The sequence below is a fragment of the Bombina bombina genome, chromosome 4, assembly GCF_027579735.1.
Source record: "Bombina bombina isolate aBomBom1 chromosome 4, aBomBom1.pri, whole genome shotgun sequence".
NCBI classification, from domain to species: Eukaryota; Metazoa; Chordata; class Amphibia; order Anura; family Bombinatoridae; genus Bombina; species Bombina bombina.
This window is the reverse complement of record NC_069502.1, coordinates 366417956-366434424: the sequence shown is the minus strand read 5'-3', so window position 1 is coordinate 366434424 and position 16469 is coordinate 366417956. Positions and strand designations below refer to the sequence as shown.

General features: G+C 41.7%; 1 protein-coding gene across 1 annotated transcript in view; it reads left to right on the top strand.

The window, feature by feature from the left end:
* The window catches only part of PHC3 (polyhomeotic homolog 3), a 1036700-nt gene that overhangs the window by 527491 nt on the left and 492740 nt on the right, over nucleotides 1-16469 (top strand). Inside the window, exons 7-8 of the mRNA XM_053710129.1 lie at nucleotides 8386-8626; nucleotides 8917-9782. Of these exons, the coding sequence (XP_053566104.1) occupies nucleotides 8386-8626; nucleotides 8917-9782 (1107 nt within the window). The remainder of the gene's footprint in view (nucleotides 1-8385; nucleotides 8627-8916; nucleotides 9783-16469) is intronic.

Genomic DNA, 16469 nt, shown 5'->3' with positions numbered 1-16469 from the left:
GCCGATGCAGTTGGGATTCACGCGTCTCTCCGCGGCAGAGAGGGCCTTTAGGCTGCTTCTATTGTGGGTTACAGGGCCACCTTTTGAAGTCTTGTCCTACACGGCCGGGAAACGCTCACACCTAAGGTCCTGTCGGGGGCAGACCTTGGGTGGTTTATCCTTGTCCCCGGAACCGCTAAAGGAGAAACCTTTGGTCACGGTTGTCCTTTCCTGGGTGGACTCCTCCATAGTCACCCAGGCTCTTGTTGACTCCAGTGCTGGATGCTATTTCATTGACAGTGCTTTTGTATCAAAGCACTCCATTCCTGTTTTGCCTCGGTCTGTTCCGCTTGCTATTGAGGCCATTGATGGCAGGCCCCTTCAGCCCGCACTCGTTACTCACGAAACTGCTCCGTTATCCATGGTTGTTGGGGCTCTCCATTTTGAAACTCTCCAGTTCCAGGTGATAAACTCTCCACATTTTCCGGTTGTTCTGGGTTATCCCTGGCTCGACTGGCGCAGGTCCGAAATGTTGTCGTGGTCTCCGCAATGTATTTCCACTTGTCTTCGGAAACCAGTTAAAGTCTTGTGCACTTCTTCAGTATCTCAATTGCCAGAGGAGTACCGAGAGTTCCTAGACGTTTTTGACAAGGTGCGTGCCGGTACCTTGCCTCCTCACCAGTCTTAGGATTGTGCCATAGACCTGCAACCCGGAACCATTCCTCCTCGGGGCCGGGTTTACCCTCTGTCTGTTGCGGAGAATTTTGCTATGGAGGAGTATGTTGCCGATGCTCTGTCTCGGGGGATCATCCGAAAATCCTGCTCTCCTGCAGGGGCTGGCTTCTTCTTTGTGAAGAAAAATGGTGACGAGTTAAGACCATGCATTGATTATAGGGGTCTTAATCATCTTACCATTAAGAATGCCTATCCTACTCATTACGGAACTTTTTGACCTCCTCAAGGGAGCTACGGTCTTTACTAAACTTGATTTGAGAGGAGCGTACAATCTCGTTAGGATCAAGGAGGGCCATGAATGGAAAACAGCATTTAACACCAGGAGCGGGCATTATGAGTATCTTGTAATGCCATTTGGTCTATGTAATGCTCCTGCTGTTTTCCAGGAATTTATTAATGATGTCCTATGAGATATGTTGCAACAGTGTGTTGTCGTGTACTTGGACGACATCCTCATACACTCACCCACACTTGAGACTCATCGTTTTGATGTTACACGGGTTCTTCAGAGACTAAGTGAGAATGGCCTGTTTTGTAAACTCGAGAAGTGTGAGTTCCATCAGACTCAAGTAACCTTCCTAGGTTATGTTATCTCCATTGCAGGGTTCTCCATGGATCTTGACAAGTTATCTGCAGTTCTGCAGTGGCCTCGCCCAGTTGGTCTTCGGTCTATTCAATGTTTTTTGGGGTTTGCCAATTACTATAGAAAGTTTATTAAAAAAAATTCTTCCTTGGTCAAACCTATCACAGACATGACCCGTAAAGAGAATGATCCATTCCATTGGTCACCTACTGCCATTAAGGCCTTTGATAGTCGCTCCAGTTCTGGCTCATCCTAACCCTGTCCTGCCTTTCGTTCTTGAGGTTGATGCATCTGAGACTGGAGTAGGTGCCCTCTTGTCTCAACGTCCTACGCCTGACGGTTCCTTGCATCCGTGTGGTTTCTTCTCTAAGAAATGGTCTCCTGCGGAGTGCAATTATAAAATTGGTGACAGGGAATTACTGGCCATAATTTTGGCACTCAAGGAATGGAGGCATCTTCTCGAGGGTACTAGCGTGCCAGTGCTCATTCTTACTGACCACAAGAATTTAACTTATCTATCTGAAGCAAAATGTTTGTCGCCCCGACAGGCCAGATGGGCGCTATTTTTGTCTCGGTTTAATTATGTGGACTCCTACCTGTATGGTAGTAAGAATGTTAGGGCTGATGCCCTCTCTCGACAATTTTCCCCTCTGTCCAAGAAGGAGTCTGTACCTACTCCACAAACCAATGCACCTCCTAAGAAACCTAGTGGTAAGTGTTTTGTTCCTGAGAATCTTCTAACTAAACTTTTACACACTTACCACTATCCTAAAGCCGCAGGTCACCCAGACAAGAAACAAATTATTTGGTCTATCATTCAACAATTCTGGTGGCCAGGTCTTCGTTATGATGTTGCTGCGTATGTTGCCTCCTGCTCAGTTTGTGCACAGAATAAGACTCCTCGACGTCTTCCTGTGGGTCTTCTTCAACCTATTGCTAATGGTGAGCGTCCTTGGACACATCTTTCCATGGACTTCATTGCCAAGCTCCCTGTTTCCTATGGCAATATTGTTATCCTTATGGTGGTTGACCGTTTTTCTAAAATGTCACATTGCATTCCCTTGAAGAAGTTGCCTACCGCTCAGGAGCTTGCTTAAATTTTTGCCCGGGAGGTCTTCCGTTTACATGGGTTACCCAAGGAGATAGTGTCGGACTGGGGTAACCAGTTTGTGTCCAGGTGTTGGCGTTCCTTTTGTGCTCAAATGGGGATCCAGCTTTCCTTCTCCTCGGCATATCACCCTCAATCCAATGGGGCTGCGGAACGGTCTAATCAAGCTCTGGAACAGTTCCTCCATTGCTATGTCTCAGATCACCACAATAATTGGTCTTAACTGTTACCTTGGGCAGAGTTTTCTCATAATAGTGCTATTAATGCTTCCTCCAAGCTATCCCCGTTCATGGCGAATTATTGGTTTCAACCATCCTTGTTGCCCGATTCATTCATATCTCAGGGTATTCCGGCTTTGGAGGAGCATCTCCGGCAACTCCGTTTCACGTGGGTGCAGATTCAGGATTGCCTTCATCGTTCTATGCAGCGCCAAAAGTTCCAGGCTGATTTTAGGCGTCTGCCCGCGCCTTCCTACCAGGTTGGTGAGAGAGCTTGGCTGTCCTCCCGCAATTTGAATCTTCGTGTGCCTTCCAATAAACTGGCTCCCCGTTATGTTGGTCCTTTTAAAATACTCCGACCAGTCATTCCTGTGGCCTACACTCTTGACCTTCTTCCTGCAATGTGCATCTCCAATGTTTTTCATGTCTCCCTCTTGAAACCATTGGTTTGTAATCGGTTTACCACTGTGTTGCCTTGTCCCGTCTTATCTTTGTTGACAACCATGAGGAGTATGAGGTCAGCAGCATTATTGACTCTCGTATGTCCAGGCGTACAGTATTTGGTTCACTGGAGGGGCTATGGTCCGGAGCATTCATTGGTTCCCTCCTCTGATGTTCATGCTCCCCCCCTCCTCCGAGCCTTCCATGCCCATATCCCCAATAAGCCTTTTGTCCTCCCGCGGGGGAGGGGTCGTTGAGGGGAGGGTACTGTTAGGCTTTTTTCCCTGTTTTGTTTGCCATGTGCTGCTGGCAGCCATTTTACTTACCTCTCTTGCTGACTCTGGTGCATACTGTGTGATGCTGCTCATTTCCTGCACTTCCTTTTATGGCCAGACTGGTGTACATCATCATTGTGAGACAGGATGCAGTCTCAGAATTGTGATGTCATCAATTATTATTTAAAGAGCCTCTGTTCAGTATGCTTTGCCCTTGCGTTGTCTAAGACCTGTTTGTGAGAACTCCTGTGTATTACCTGGCTGTCTGACGTCCCTCCTGGTTCCTGATCCCTGGCTTGTTCCTGGCTCTGTTGTTCTCCTTGTTCCTGATTCCGGCTCGTCTGACTACTCGCTTTGGCTCCTGACTCGGCTCGTCTGACTACCAGCTCTGGTTTTGATTCCTAGCTTGTTATTTGACTTGTGGACTTTTTATTTTTTGCTATTAATAAAGGTGTGATTATTTTTGCACTTCTCATCTCAGTCTGATTCCTGGCACCCTGACATTACGCAAGGGCCATGAATCCTGATGGTGCTAATAATCCACCTTTACCTGCCATAATTTCCAGGATGGATGAACAGGATCACCACTTGGATCAATTTGCACTAGCCCTGCAAACCCTGCTGACTCGCACTGCACATTTGGACCAAAGTGTCCAGCAAGTTATAGCTGCTCCTGTTTCCGCTGCTGCACCTAGTCCTACCAGGAGCATGTCCGGTTCTGCACCTCTACCTCAGCATTATGGAGGCGATCCTAATCAGTGCAGATGGTTTTTGAACCAGGTGGGCATTTACTTTGAAATGTTACCTCAGGCGTTTCCCTCTGACAGAGCTAAGGTGGGATTTCTCATCTCGTTACTCTCTGACACAGCTCTTGTCTGGGCTAATCCTTTGTGGGAGACTAATAAACCTGTGATTTCAAATAACCCTGAATTTGTGACCTCCTTTCGAAGGGTATTTGATGTTCCGGCTCGCTCCTCCTCTGCTGCTAAACGACTCATGTCCATTCAGCAAGGTTCAAGATCTGTTGCTCAGTATGCCATCTCGTCTCAGTCTGATTCCTGGCACCCTGACAATTACTGATATTGATGTATACTATGGACATACCACAGGAAAACATGGTGATTTAAGCAGTCAGATACTTGACAATCTACATACACATTCCTTACTGAAAGGTTAACCAATAATTAATAACCACCTATGTAACAAAAGTCCGTACCAGGAACTCCTAGTCTAGAGGTAACTAAGGTACCATTAGCAGTATTTTATTATCAGTGGTACAATACCAACCCAATTAATCAAGCAATATAATACAACTTTGTACTATATTAATCATTTGAGATATTATCCATTATTATATAAGAGACGAGAATATTAGTTTTCCTATCCAAGGATAAATAATATCATCTCGATAGATAAACTATCCATCTAATATAGTGCATGGTCCTTTACCACTAGAATCACAGTACTCTATTTATAGTATCATAATATTACTGTGGATCACTACTGACACACTAACTTTAGGACTCCGGTAGGAACATTTCAAATTCCAGCCATTATAACACACTATGTCAAGCTAGATACTATATCCCCACAACCCTAGTGAACCTATCAATCACTAGGTATTAGAATATACTATATACTCCATGGTGATACTATGAAATAGACCTTGTTGAATATTGATATAATGGTATCACATTAATCAATACTCAGGTTCTATCTAACATTTGTGATTTTAAACTATTTGAGTGTTTTTGTCTAACATCGTTTTTAACAATAACAATAAAAGTTATATTTTAACTCATTCTGTGAAGCCATGCCTTCTGAGTCTGGGCATTAGAGTGCTACAAGTGCATACTGTCTAGTGAAACAATTCTAGTTTCGCAATCTCCTAGTATACTAGTGAAGATGTCATCTCGGGCACCCTGGAGGTTGCCTCTGAGGAAGGACCTTCTATCTCAAGGTCCATTCCTCCATCCAAATCTCATTTCTCTGAAGCTGACTGCTTGGAGATTGAATGCTTAGTTCTGTCTAAGTGTGGATTTTCTGAGTCGGTCATTGAGACCATGATCCAGGCTCGCAAGCCTGTTACTCGAAAAATTTACCATAAGGTATAGCGTAAATACCTTTATTGGGCTACTCTTGGAGAAGGGTCAGGATTCCTAGAATTTTGTCTTTTCTCCAAGATGGTCTGTAGAAAGGGTTGTCAGTCAGTTCTCTGAAAGGTCAGATTTCTCCATTATCTATTTTGTTACATAGTGTCTGCCGGATGTGCCAGATGTTCAATCTTTTTGTCAGGCCCTGGTCAAAATCAGGCCTGTGTTTAAACCTGTTGTTCCTCCTTGGAGCCTTAATCTTGTTAATGTTTTGCAGCAGGCTCTGTTTGAGCCTATGCATTCCATAGATATTAAAAGAAACAAGAAAACGATCCAATGGTGGTCATCAAGTAGTGTAGTTTTTTTCACAAACGGTAAACAGCAACAGATCATATGTGGTACAGCAGGTCAGATAAACATCCTATGCGTTTCATGTCAACAGGAACTTCATCAGGGATAGCTTTTTATGGAGTATACAATTGTGTCAATTTGCAATCAGTGTTCAGGTGCACAGGTAATTGTAATTCAAGTGATACACTCATTTCAAAACTTTATATAGAATAAAAGTATCAGTATTTGGCCGCAAAGTACTTCTTACTATAGGTATCCTCACATTGAGCAAACCCAAATCTCTATGGGCAAAAAAGTTAATGTCCCAGAGAATAGTAAAAAGTGATGACAGTGCATCACGGTACAGAATATCAACTCCATATGTTCCAGATATATGAAAAAAAGGCGTACAATATAACGAGTCTATTTCATAAACATATACATAGGGTTAAAGGATATATTACCCTCTTTGACTGTTTCTCTGGGAAACTTAAAAGTCAGAAAGCTACTGCTACTACTCTTTCTTTTTGGTTACGAAGAATATTTCTTTTGACTTATGAGACTGCTGGACAGCAGCCTCCTGAGATAATTAAGGCTCATTCCACAAGAGCTGTTTCCTCTTCTTGGGCTTTCAAAAATGTAGCTTCTGTGGAACAAATTTGCAATGCCGCAACTTGGTCTTCTCTATATACTTTTTCCAAATTTTCTTTGGGAGAAAGGTTCTTCAAGCGGTAGTGCCTTCTGTTTAGGACTGTCTGTCTTGTCCCTCCCTATTTATCTGTGTCCTCTAGCTTGGGTATTGGTTCCCAACAGTTATATTGGACTCACCATATCTTAGGAAAGAAAAACAAAATGTAAGCTTACCTGATAAATTTATTTATTTCCGGATATGGTGAGTCCACGGCCCCACCCTTTATTTTAAGACAGTTGTTCTTTTGACTATAACCTCATGCACCTCTACACCTTGTGTTACTCCTTTTTCTCCATTTCCCTTCGGTCAAATGACTGGGGGTTGTGGGTAAGGGAGTGATACTTAGCAGTTTAACTGTGGTGCTCTTTGCCTCCTCCTGCTGGCCAGGAGTGATAATCCCAACTCTAATTACTCAAGCCGTGGACTCACCATATCCGAAAAGAAAGAAATTTAGCAGGTGAGCATAAATTTAGTTTTTTAGATAGTTCCCAATAGTGCATTGCTTCTCCTTCAACAAAGAGAATGAAGTAAATTTGATAATATAAGTAATTTGGAAAATTGTATGCTCTATCTGAATCATGAAAGAAAAATTTGGGGTTTTATGTCCATTAAAAATCCAGTTTTAGAAGATGTGATAAGTTGCGGCCACTTTCTTCTTATGGAAATAAAAATCTTGCACTGTTCTTGAGTTTGATGTAAATATCGAAGACAGAAAACATGGTTTTCTAAGTGAATGAACTATGATTTAAAAAATCTAACATATTGAAAGTTTTAAAAAATAATTGATCAAACATGCCCCGTATACCCATGATGCCCAAAAAATTGGAGATCAAATCTTGTGTGAAAAGCACTACACTATATTTTGTTGTATAGAAAGTTTGCCTGTAGTGGATAAAGTTGAGAAGGATAATGGGGGAGTGCAGATGTTTTGTGGGGTTAAACTGCAGACATGCTGAATTTTTTTCCTGCTGTATTGGGAGAGGAATATGGATGTAAAGCTTTCCAGGGTTAAAAGGGAACCACAACACCTGCTTGAAATATTTTAAACCAATATTTTTTCATTATGCAAAATATACTGACTTCAATTCTGTATGCAGTCTTCATCTTACTGCATTCTGTTGTAGATAAAAGTTTTATCATTTAAACATTGCTCAGCAGCCTTGTACTTGCAATATATAAGCTGCCATATTGCAACGCACGTTCCACAACAGTGGGTCACGTGATGCACACGGCACCTTCTATTTCTAAAGGAAGCAGATTGAGCCCTGCAGTGTCTAAGAAGAACGGCTTCAGGCAGACAGGCACTGTTATGTTTAAAAATAGCACACGCAGGGAAGGAAGTGGGAGGGGGGAGGAGAGGAATGCACAGGGGGAGGAGAGGAATGCACAGGGGGAACTTGGAAGAAAGGCTCCGGAGTAAATATGTAATGTAGATGAATGCAAATGCCTTGTTGCAATTTTATATGCAGAGTGTATGCTTTCTTTCTTCCCCCCTGTGCCTCCCTCTCCTCCCCCTCACAATTGCTTCCCTGCGTGTGCTATTTTTAAACATAACAGTGCCTGTCTGCCTGAAGCCGTTCTTCTTAGACACTGCAGGTCTTAATTTGCTTCCTCAACTTTAGAAATAGAAGGTGCCGTGTGCATCACGTGACCCACTGTTGTGGAACCAACTTTGCAATATGGCAGCATACTTTGCAGTTACAAGTCTGAAGAGCAACGTTTAAATTATAAAGCTTTTATCTACAACAGAATGCAGTAAGATGAAAATACTGCATACAGAATAGTTTGTTAGTTTATTTTGCACAATTAAAAAAAGTTAGTTTAGAACATGTCAAAAAGGTGTTGTGGTTCCCTTTAATGTTGTCTCACATTGTGTTAATAGTTATTTGATCATAAATAATCTCAATATTTCATACTTTTTTTCCCCTTTAGGTTCAGAACTTATCACTAAGAAACCAGCCCATGGTTGAGATGCCTTGTCCACAGAAAAGCATGCCAAAAATCAACAGCCATGATCATCTGTCTATTTGTCACAAAACAACTATAACTAGTACAAAATCCATCCACACAGATTCTTTGAATGGTGATAACACTAAAGGGGAAAATTCTGGCTCAGAGTCTTCTGGCACAGCTGTTACGTGCACTTCCAGTTTACAGCAGCTGATATCACCAGGCATGTTTTAAACATATCTTATGGCAAAAAAAAAATGTCTAAACATGTTGAAAAATATATATTTAATCATATCCCTGCTGTATTTTCTTGTTGCTTTTAAATTCTTACATTACTAATTTTGTTTTGTCAATTTCAGAATCTTAACAATATTATTCCTGAATGTGATTGATATTTGCATGTAAACTATAATTTTAATGTTATATGATGAATATTAATTGAGGTGTACATCATCATAATTTCAGTTTAAAATGTAATTGTTTGATACAATCTTTTTGTTATGTTTTTTACAGTGTCATATGCTTCAGTTCATCCTCTTTCTCTGGTAAAACAGCCAACAATTCCTCTGAATTCAGAGTCACCTAAGATGTCCCATCATCCAGTTATATTACAGCAGCAACAACAACAAATACGACACAGACATCAAATTGAAACCATTAGTTTACACAATCCAGCTTTAGAGGCATCGTCTACGCAACATTGTGTTCCACTTCAGAGTCAGACTTTTCTGTCTCATTCACAACAATGCACTCCTGCCTCAACTCCACATTCCTCATCTCCAAATGTCACACACTCAACTCAACAGTCTGTAGTGGTGTCTCCACCACTGACTCACTCCCCATGTCAGTCTCCTACAATTATTATTCACCCACAGCCTCTCATTCAGCCTCAGACCCCTTTACTTGTACAGTCAACTTTGACGCCAAGAAATCGTTCACATTATCCTCTCCAGAGTACTTTGCAGTCAGTGCCGCATCTCACTCTCCCAGCTGATATCTCACCTGTTGTGTCACCAGGAGCACATACTGGATCACTTCAACCACAAACTATAATTTCATGTAGAGAGCAGTTAATATCACCAAGTACAGAGAAAGAGCAACCTGCAGTTCAGCCTCTGCCACCATCAATAGCAAACTCTACACAACTGTCAACAGACACATTTCATATTCAATCACTGCCTTTGCAGGCTGTGCAAGCAATAGCAGTTCAGCCAGAAATATTAACACCAGGTGAAGTGCTGGTGCAAAATGCTTTACTTTCTGAAGAAGAACTTCCTGCAGCAGAAGCATTAGTACAGTTGCCATATCAGATACTTCCAGCACCTCAGACAATGGCAGTAAATCTGCACATACAACCAACCCAAGTAGAGACTCCGGTGGTAAGTGTTTAAAATAATGTCTAAGTATATAAGTCACAGAGTTCCCCATCGACTGCAATTTAAAGGCACTTTTCAGTGCCATTTTTTTCTTACACCCCATAACCGACAACTTTAAACCCCAAAAACAGCTTAGTGCAGTGGTTTTTTATTTAAAAAAATGCTTCTTTTTTTTATAATATAAAACTAAAATACTCTCAAATTTGGGGCCAATTGGGGCACTTTTAGAAAAGTAACCAGAGATCTGACCTCTGGTTCATTTCCTGAGTGCAAATTGCTACCGCAAGCTCGATATAGCAATAACCAGCCACCTGTAATGGCTGGTTATTTATTGGGCGCCTGTAAATGGGTGAATTTGCTCGTTTATGGGCGCGCGATACATTAGTGATCCACTTGTAATCTAGACCAATATAAACTACATTAACCCTTTGAGTGCTAAGCTGAATTTAATATTTTTCTGTTTTTTACTATTTTCAAAAAACATTTTTTTTTACTTTTTAATTTTTCCCCCCAGATCCCCAAGATTTATACCATTGGAAAGGTTAGGCGATTACCTTTCCAATGGTGGGTCTTGGGGGTCTGTAGCTGCTTATATCCCTGAGATACAGGTTTCTAAGCAGCATGCCCCCTTTCCCTATACTTTGTATTGACAATTTTAAATAAAGTTGCGCTGTGACATCATCATGTCATTGCGTGTGACGTCACTGCACATAACGGGAAGCCCCGGCAAAGTCTGTCACTATGCAGGCCCGATCGCCGGAGTAGGAGCGGGTGGGGGCCCCCAGATTGCAAAAAAGGTAGTTGAGTGCTAATGACGGCTCTGAGCCATCATTAGCACTCAAAGGACTACTCCTTAACAAAAAGGAAAAATACAGGTTAGAGTGTATTGACTTTTACCCAATTGAATTTCAAAATGTAACTTATGTACTAGAAAAAGCTTAGTCACTAATTTGAGTGATGTATTAGTAATGCTATAAGCAACGAAATAGATATACAGGAATATCTGTAATTTTGATTGATTAACATCCAGAATGAAATCCAAATATTTTAACTCTTTATAGCTTGACGTAAACATAAGGGGTTGTAGCACAAAAATATTAGTGTTGTGTTAAAATTATTTGAGTGCAATCAGTAGCGCTTCTATTTTTGTTGTCATATATAAAGTCCAAATGTATTTGTAATTGTTTGAGCGAAAGTCTAGTGCACGCTAACATCTGCATGTTGGACAGAGTGAATGCGCTAAATCTCTAAATTAATATTTTTCAATGGGGACATGCAGTAGAATTCATGTAGGATATCACTTGAGCGCTAAACCAATAGTGCACAAAAAATCCACTCAAGTAGTGTAGTTCTTAATGTAATTTTCTTTCCAATGACATAGAGAGTCCACGAATCCATTCCAATTGCTAGCTGGAATATAACTCCTGGCCACCAGGAGGAGGCAAAGAACACCCCAGCAGGGCTGTTAAAGGGATAGTAAACCCAAAAAATATTTTTAACTCATGAAAAACTTCTTAAAATAATAAATACATTTGCAATTGGTACCTTTGTAAAGTTTTCCTTCCATTTTTTGTAATTTCAATTGGAAACTTAGTACTGCGCCAAACCCATTTTTTTAACCATTATATGGGGCCTGTTACGATGTTCTACCTAGGTAGAAACATCATGGCAGCCCGCATGCGCATTACAACTATTTTATTAGCAACGCATGCGCAGACTCGCCCCCCAGTCTCCAGCAGTTTACTGACAGGAGCACAAGTTCTTTCAAGCAGGCACGGGCTAAACAGGGTATTATAGTCACATCACAGATTTTGTTCACAGGATCTTATGATTTGCACTATGTGACTCTCTTGATGCCGGGAGATGAGATTCTCATCTCCTGGCATCAAGAGAGTCACAGAGTGCAAATCATAAGCATCTCTTAGAGGGGCAGCCTCACACTTGCAAATGAGACATTTAGGAGAGCAGCGTGTATACTAGTATTCTTCCCTGCCTGTGATGAAGTCCATCTGTGTTTAAGACGTTAAATACGGCAGTGAGTTTGAGAGCTATGTTTATTTAACTGTCGGGCTCATCTTCCCCCCTCCCTCTGGCTGTGTTTGCTTGATTATTGACAGTGAGAGCCCCGTTTCCACATGAAAGCAAAAACAGCCAGAGGGAGGGGGAGATGAGCCCGACAGTTAAATAAACATAGCTCTCAAACTCACTGCCGTATTTAGATGGACTTCATCACAGGCAGGGAAGAATACTAGTATACACGCTGCTCTCCTTAGTGCAGGGTTTAAGTGTAGGACAGAAGCAGCTTGTAAAGTCTTGCACAGCTCTCATCATAAACTTGCATCGTGAAGTGTGGAGTTCCTGTTTATATTGTTCCCTGTCTCCTCTTACTTGCCGGTTTTTAACCAATAGGATCAATAAGCTTTAAACAGCTGTGCTTTAATGTCAGTACTGCGCATGCGATGCTGACAATCTAATATTTAAATTAAAGGGCCCAGCAGCTTTGCCATTGGTTGGGGGGCGGATGTTGGATAATATGAGCCATGCCTCATTTCATGGGCAGTCATTACCGCACATTTTATGACAAATTATCCTTTAAAATTAAGGTATGTAAAAGCTTAATTTAATGTAAAAACTATTTTAAATGATTACATTTATAATAGTTATTATAATAATATATTTTAATTAGGTTCACATGGAAATCAATTTCTAACCCTTTAAGTATCACTCCTACTTCCTATAATCCTTAGTCATTCTTTGCCTTGAACATCGGGAGGATGTGCGAAGATGGTGTCTGAAGATATTTAATCATTTAATGGGTACTTTTCCCTGTAAGCAAGGATTGGGGTCAAGCTGTGTCCATGTAATTCTCTTTAGTAAGAGTAATGGTGGCTTTTAGCATTTAGAAGACGGCGAGGTGGCCTTTGCTTAACTTCTAACACCAATACTACCCCTTTATAGAAAACCAGGGTTGGTTACTCTGTTTTTCTTGTTTTACAGGTCCCTGTAAAAAGTTGGTGAATCTGTCACACCTAAGAAGCTGTTCCTGCCCTGCAGCTGGATCCACAGGTAAGTGCTCTTGCCTTCTAGGTTTGAAGGACAGCGCTTTAGGGGTTAATTCCTCAGTGGACTTGAATATGGGACATCATTTTCTCTTTATGTAGGGATTTAAGGGCAGCACTGCAGGCACTATAACTGTGTTGGAACATTAGGGGTTAATGTTTTTTTCCCTTAGGTTGAGGCTGGTTCATGAGAGTGGCTGAAGGGTGAAGAGACAGAATGGGACTAAAAGTCTTTATTTGAGCCCTATTATTTCTTTTTAGTGCAACATTTATCTGTACTTTAGATTAGGCACATATAATATTTTTAACTGCGGCGCATTGGAATCGCGTGCTTTTCTTTTTTGTGGCGCAGTTTCCGCTTCAGCCTTTCATATACCAGCTTGGAGAGCAGAGCTTCGTTTATGCTTTTTGCCTAAGTTGTCTAACGGTTAGGGTTTCTGACGATATAGATCGTCTTTGAGTCCTAATATTGTCTATTTTCTTCCTTTGCGTACAGAGTTACTAGTGGGACCTCCTGGTCACCGGTGCGGAAAACCTACTCAGGCTTAGGATATAGCGGTGCAATGGTCAATTTTTTTGTTGTTAGTTATTTAACAAAATATACTTATTTAGTTTGTTTTCTTTTTCTTTGTGCAGTAATCTTCTGGGGGTATTTTATCTGATAATCTAGTAAGACTCAGTCTAATCCCTTATTGGAATTTAATGACAGTATATTGTAACATCTTGTCTTGCTGATTACTGTGGGAAACCTTATTTTCATTATGGACACTGAGTCAAATTTAGCTTTAAATTTTGATAAGTGTTTATATTGCTTGGAGGCTCAAATTATTCCTACTGTGCAATTTTGTTCCACATGCTTAAAAGGACAGTCAACCCAAATTTTCAAATATGTAATTCCTATAAAGTTGCTAACGATGTTTAGTTTGCACTGTAGCCTAATTCATTACCCTAAATAGTTTATAAGCAATAATGTATTGCTTCCACTGCAAAAATAAAACAAAGCAGACTTATGTTTTTTTCTTATTCACAGCTTTGCGCTATAACAAATGAGCTCCTGCACCGGCTGAGCAGTGCACACACACCAGTGCCCATCTTATACACAGCTTTGCGCTATAACAAATGAGCTCCTGCACCGGCTGAGCAGTGCACACACACCAGTACCCATCTTATTCACAGCTTTGCGCTCTAACAAATGAGCTCCTGCACTGGCTGAGCAGTGCACACACACCAGTGCCCATCTTATACACAGCTTTGCGCTATAACAAATGAGCTCCTGCACCGGCTGAGCAGTGCACACACACCAGTGCCCATCTTATACACAGCTTTGCGCTATAACAAATGAGCTCCTGCACCGGCTGGAGTTCCTTCCCCCTAGTGTTAGCAACGCAATGCGTATGCGCAAAATATCAGGAGCGTGGATTTACGAGAAGTAGCCGATATAGAGCTGGAGACTGAGCAACCTTAGGATCTTGATGACGAAATATGGGAGGGGGCAGGCGGGCATTTTAAACTGCAAAGAAGAAACAAGTAAGTAGGAAATGCTTATAAACTATTTAGGGTAATGAATTAGGCTACAGTGCAAACTAAACATCGTTAGCAACGTTATAGGAATTACATATTTGAACATTTGGGTTGACTGTCCCTTTAAATAAAACATTATTGTCTAAGGACAAGGATTCCCCTTCTGAGCTATATGTCTCTCAAGATAATGTTGTCCGTACCATGCCTCAACTTTCTCCTCAAACATCCCAAGCCATAGCGGTTTCACATGAAGTGCCCCGTGGTTACTTTCAACAAGTTCCTGGGGGTGTCTATTTACCATGAGATTTTGCTGCGCAAATTACTTCTGCAGTTTCTGCAGCCTTATCAACTTTCCCTATTGCTGGTAAGCGAAAGAGGAAATCTAAGAACATTTCTCATACAAAGAGTTCTGACTACGCCAAGACTGCATTAGTCAGCCTCTCTCAGTTATCTGAGGAGGATTATTGCTCAGTGACTTCTGAGGGCAAAATCTCTGAATCTGAGACTGCAGTGGCTAGTAAAGTAGATCCACCAGTGGTTAATTTTAGATTTAAGCTGGAGCACCTCCGCTTGCTTTTAAAGGAGGCCCTAGCTACTTTGCAGGATTCTGACTCCAGTTTCAGTTATTTCCAGTTCCAGATCGTATTATAGCTCTTAATGGGAGAAGCCGGGGATTCTTTTTTCTCCATCCCCTGTTTTTAAGAAGATATTTCCTGTTGCTGACTCTGTGTGTGACTCATGGTGCACAATGCCCAAGGTAGAGGGTGCTATATCTTCTCTAGCCAAGAGAACAACTATTCCTATTGAGGATATTTCCTCTTTCAAAGACCCTATGGATAAAAAACTGGAAGCTTATTTAAGAAAGATGTATATTCATCAGGGGTTACAATGGCAACCAGTTGCAAGTATTGCTACGGTTGCAGGTGCAGCCTCATATTGGTGCAACTCTTTGTCTGACCTCATTTCTGAGGAGACTACCATAGAGGAGATCCAGGATAGAATCAAGGCTCTAAACCTGGCTAATACTTTTATCTGCGATGCCAGCATGCAAGTCGTTAGGCTGGGAGCCAAAATTTCTAGCTTTGCAGTTTTAGCTTGCAGAGCTCTATGACTTAATACTTGGTCTGCAGATGTAACATCCAAGTCCAAACTTTTGTCTTTAGCTTTTATAAGCAAGACTTTATTCGGTCCTGGTCTCCCCGAGATAATTTCCGAAGTTACTGGCAGAAAGGGATCTTTCCTACCTCAGGACAAAAAGGCTAGACCTAAGGGTTGCCACAATTTTTCAAGGGACAAAAGTCTTCCTCCTCTTTTTCCAAGCCGGAGCAACCTAGGACTTCATGGAGGTCAAGCCACCCTTGGAACAAGAGCAAACAGTTCAAGAAGCCTTCCTCTGACTCTAAGTCAGCATGAAGGGGCTGCCCCTGATCCAGTCTTGGATCAAGTAGGGGGCAGGCTTTCTTTCTTTCGACAGGCTTGGATCCGCGACGTCCCAGATCCTTGGGCAGTGGAAGTAGTTTCCCAGGGATACAGGATATCCTGTCAAAGTTATCAGCAAACCAGGTGAAGAGAGAAGTCTTCTTAAACTGCGTAAAGGACTTATCTTCTCTGGGAGTGATTGTCCCAGTTCCAGTAGAGGAACAGGGTCAAGGATTCTATTCAAACCTCTTGTGGTTGCCAAAATTCCCAACAAATTTCTCAAGGTTCCATCATTCAAGATGGAGACTATACGCTTCATTCTACCTTTGATTCAGGAGGGTCAGTTTATGTCTACCATAGACATGAAGGACGTGTATCTTCATGTCCCTATTCACAAGGAACATCTTCAATTCCACACTTCCAATTTGTTGCTCTTTTCTCCGGCCTTGCTCCTCGGATCTTTACAAAGGTTCTAGGGGCCCTTTTGGTGGTGGTCAGATCTCAGGGGATAGCAGTGGTGACATACCTGGACGATATCTTGGTTCAGGCGCCATCTTTTCATTTAGCAAAATCTCATACAGACACTCTGTTGTCTATTCTTTGTACCCATGGATGGAAAATAAATCTGGAAAAGAGTTCCCTGGTACCAGACACCAGGGTATGCTTTCTGGGAACGATCATAGAGTCTCTG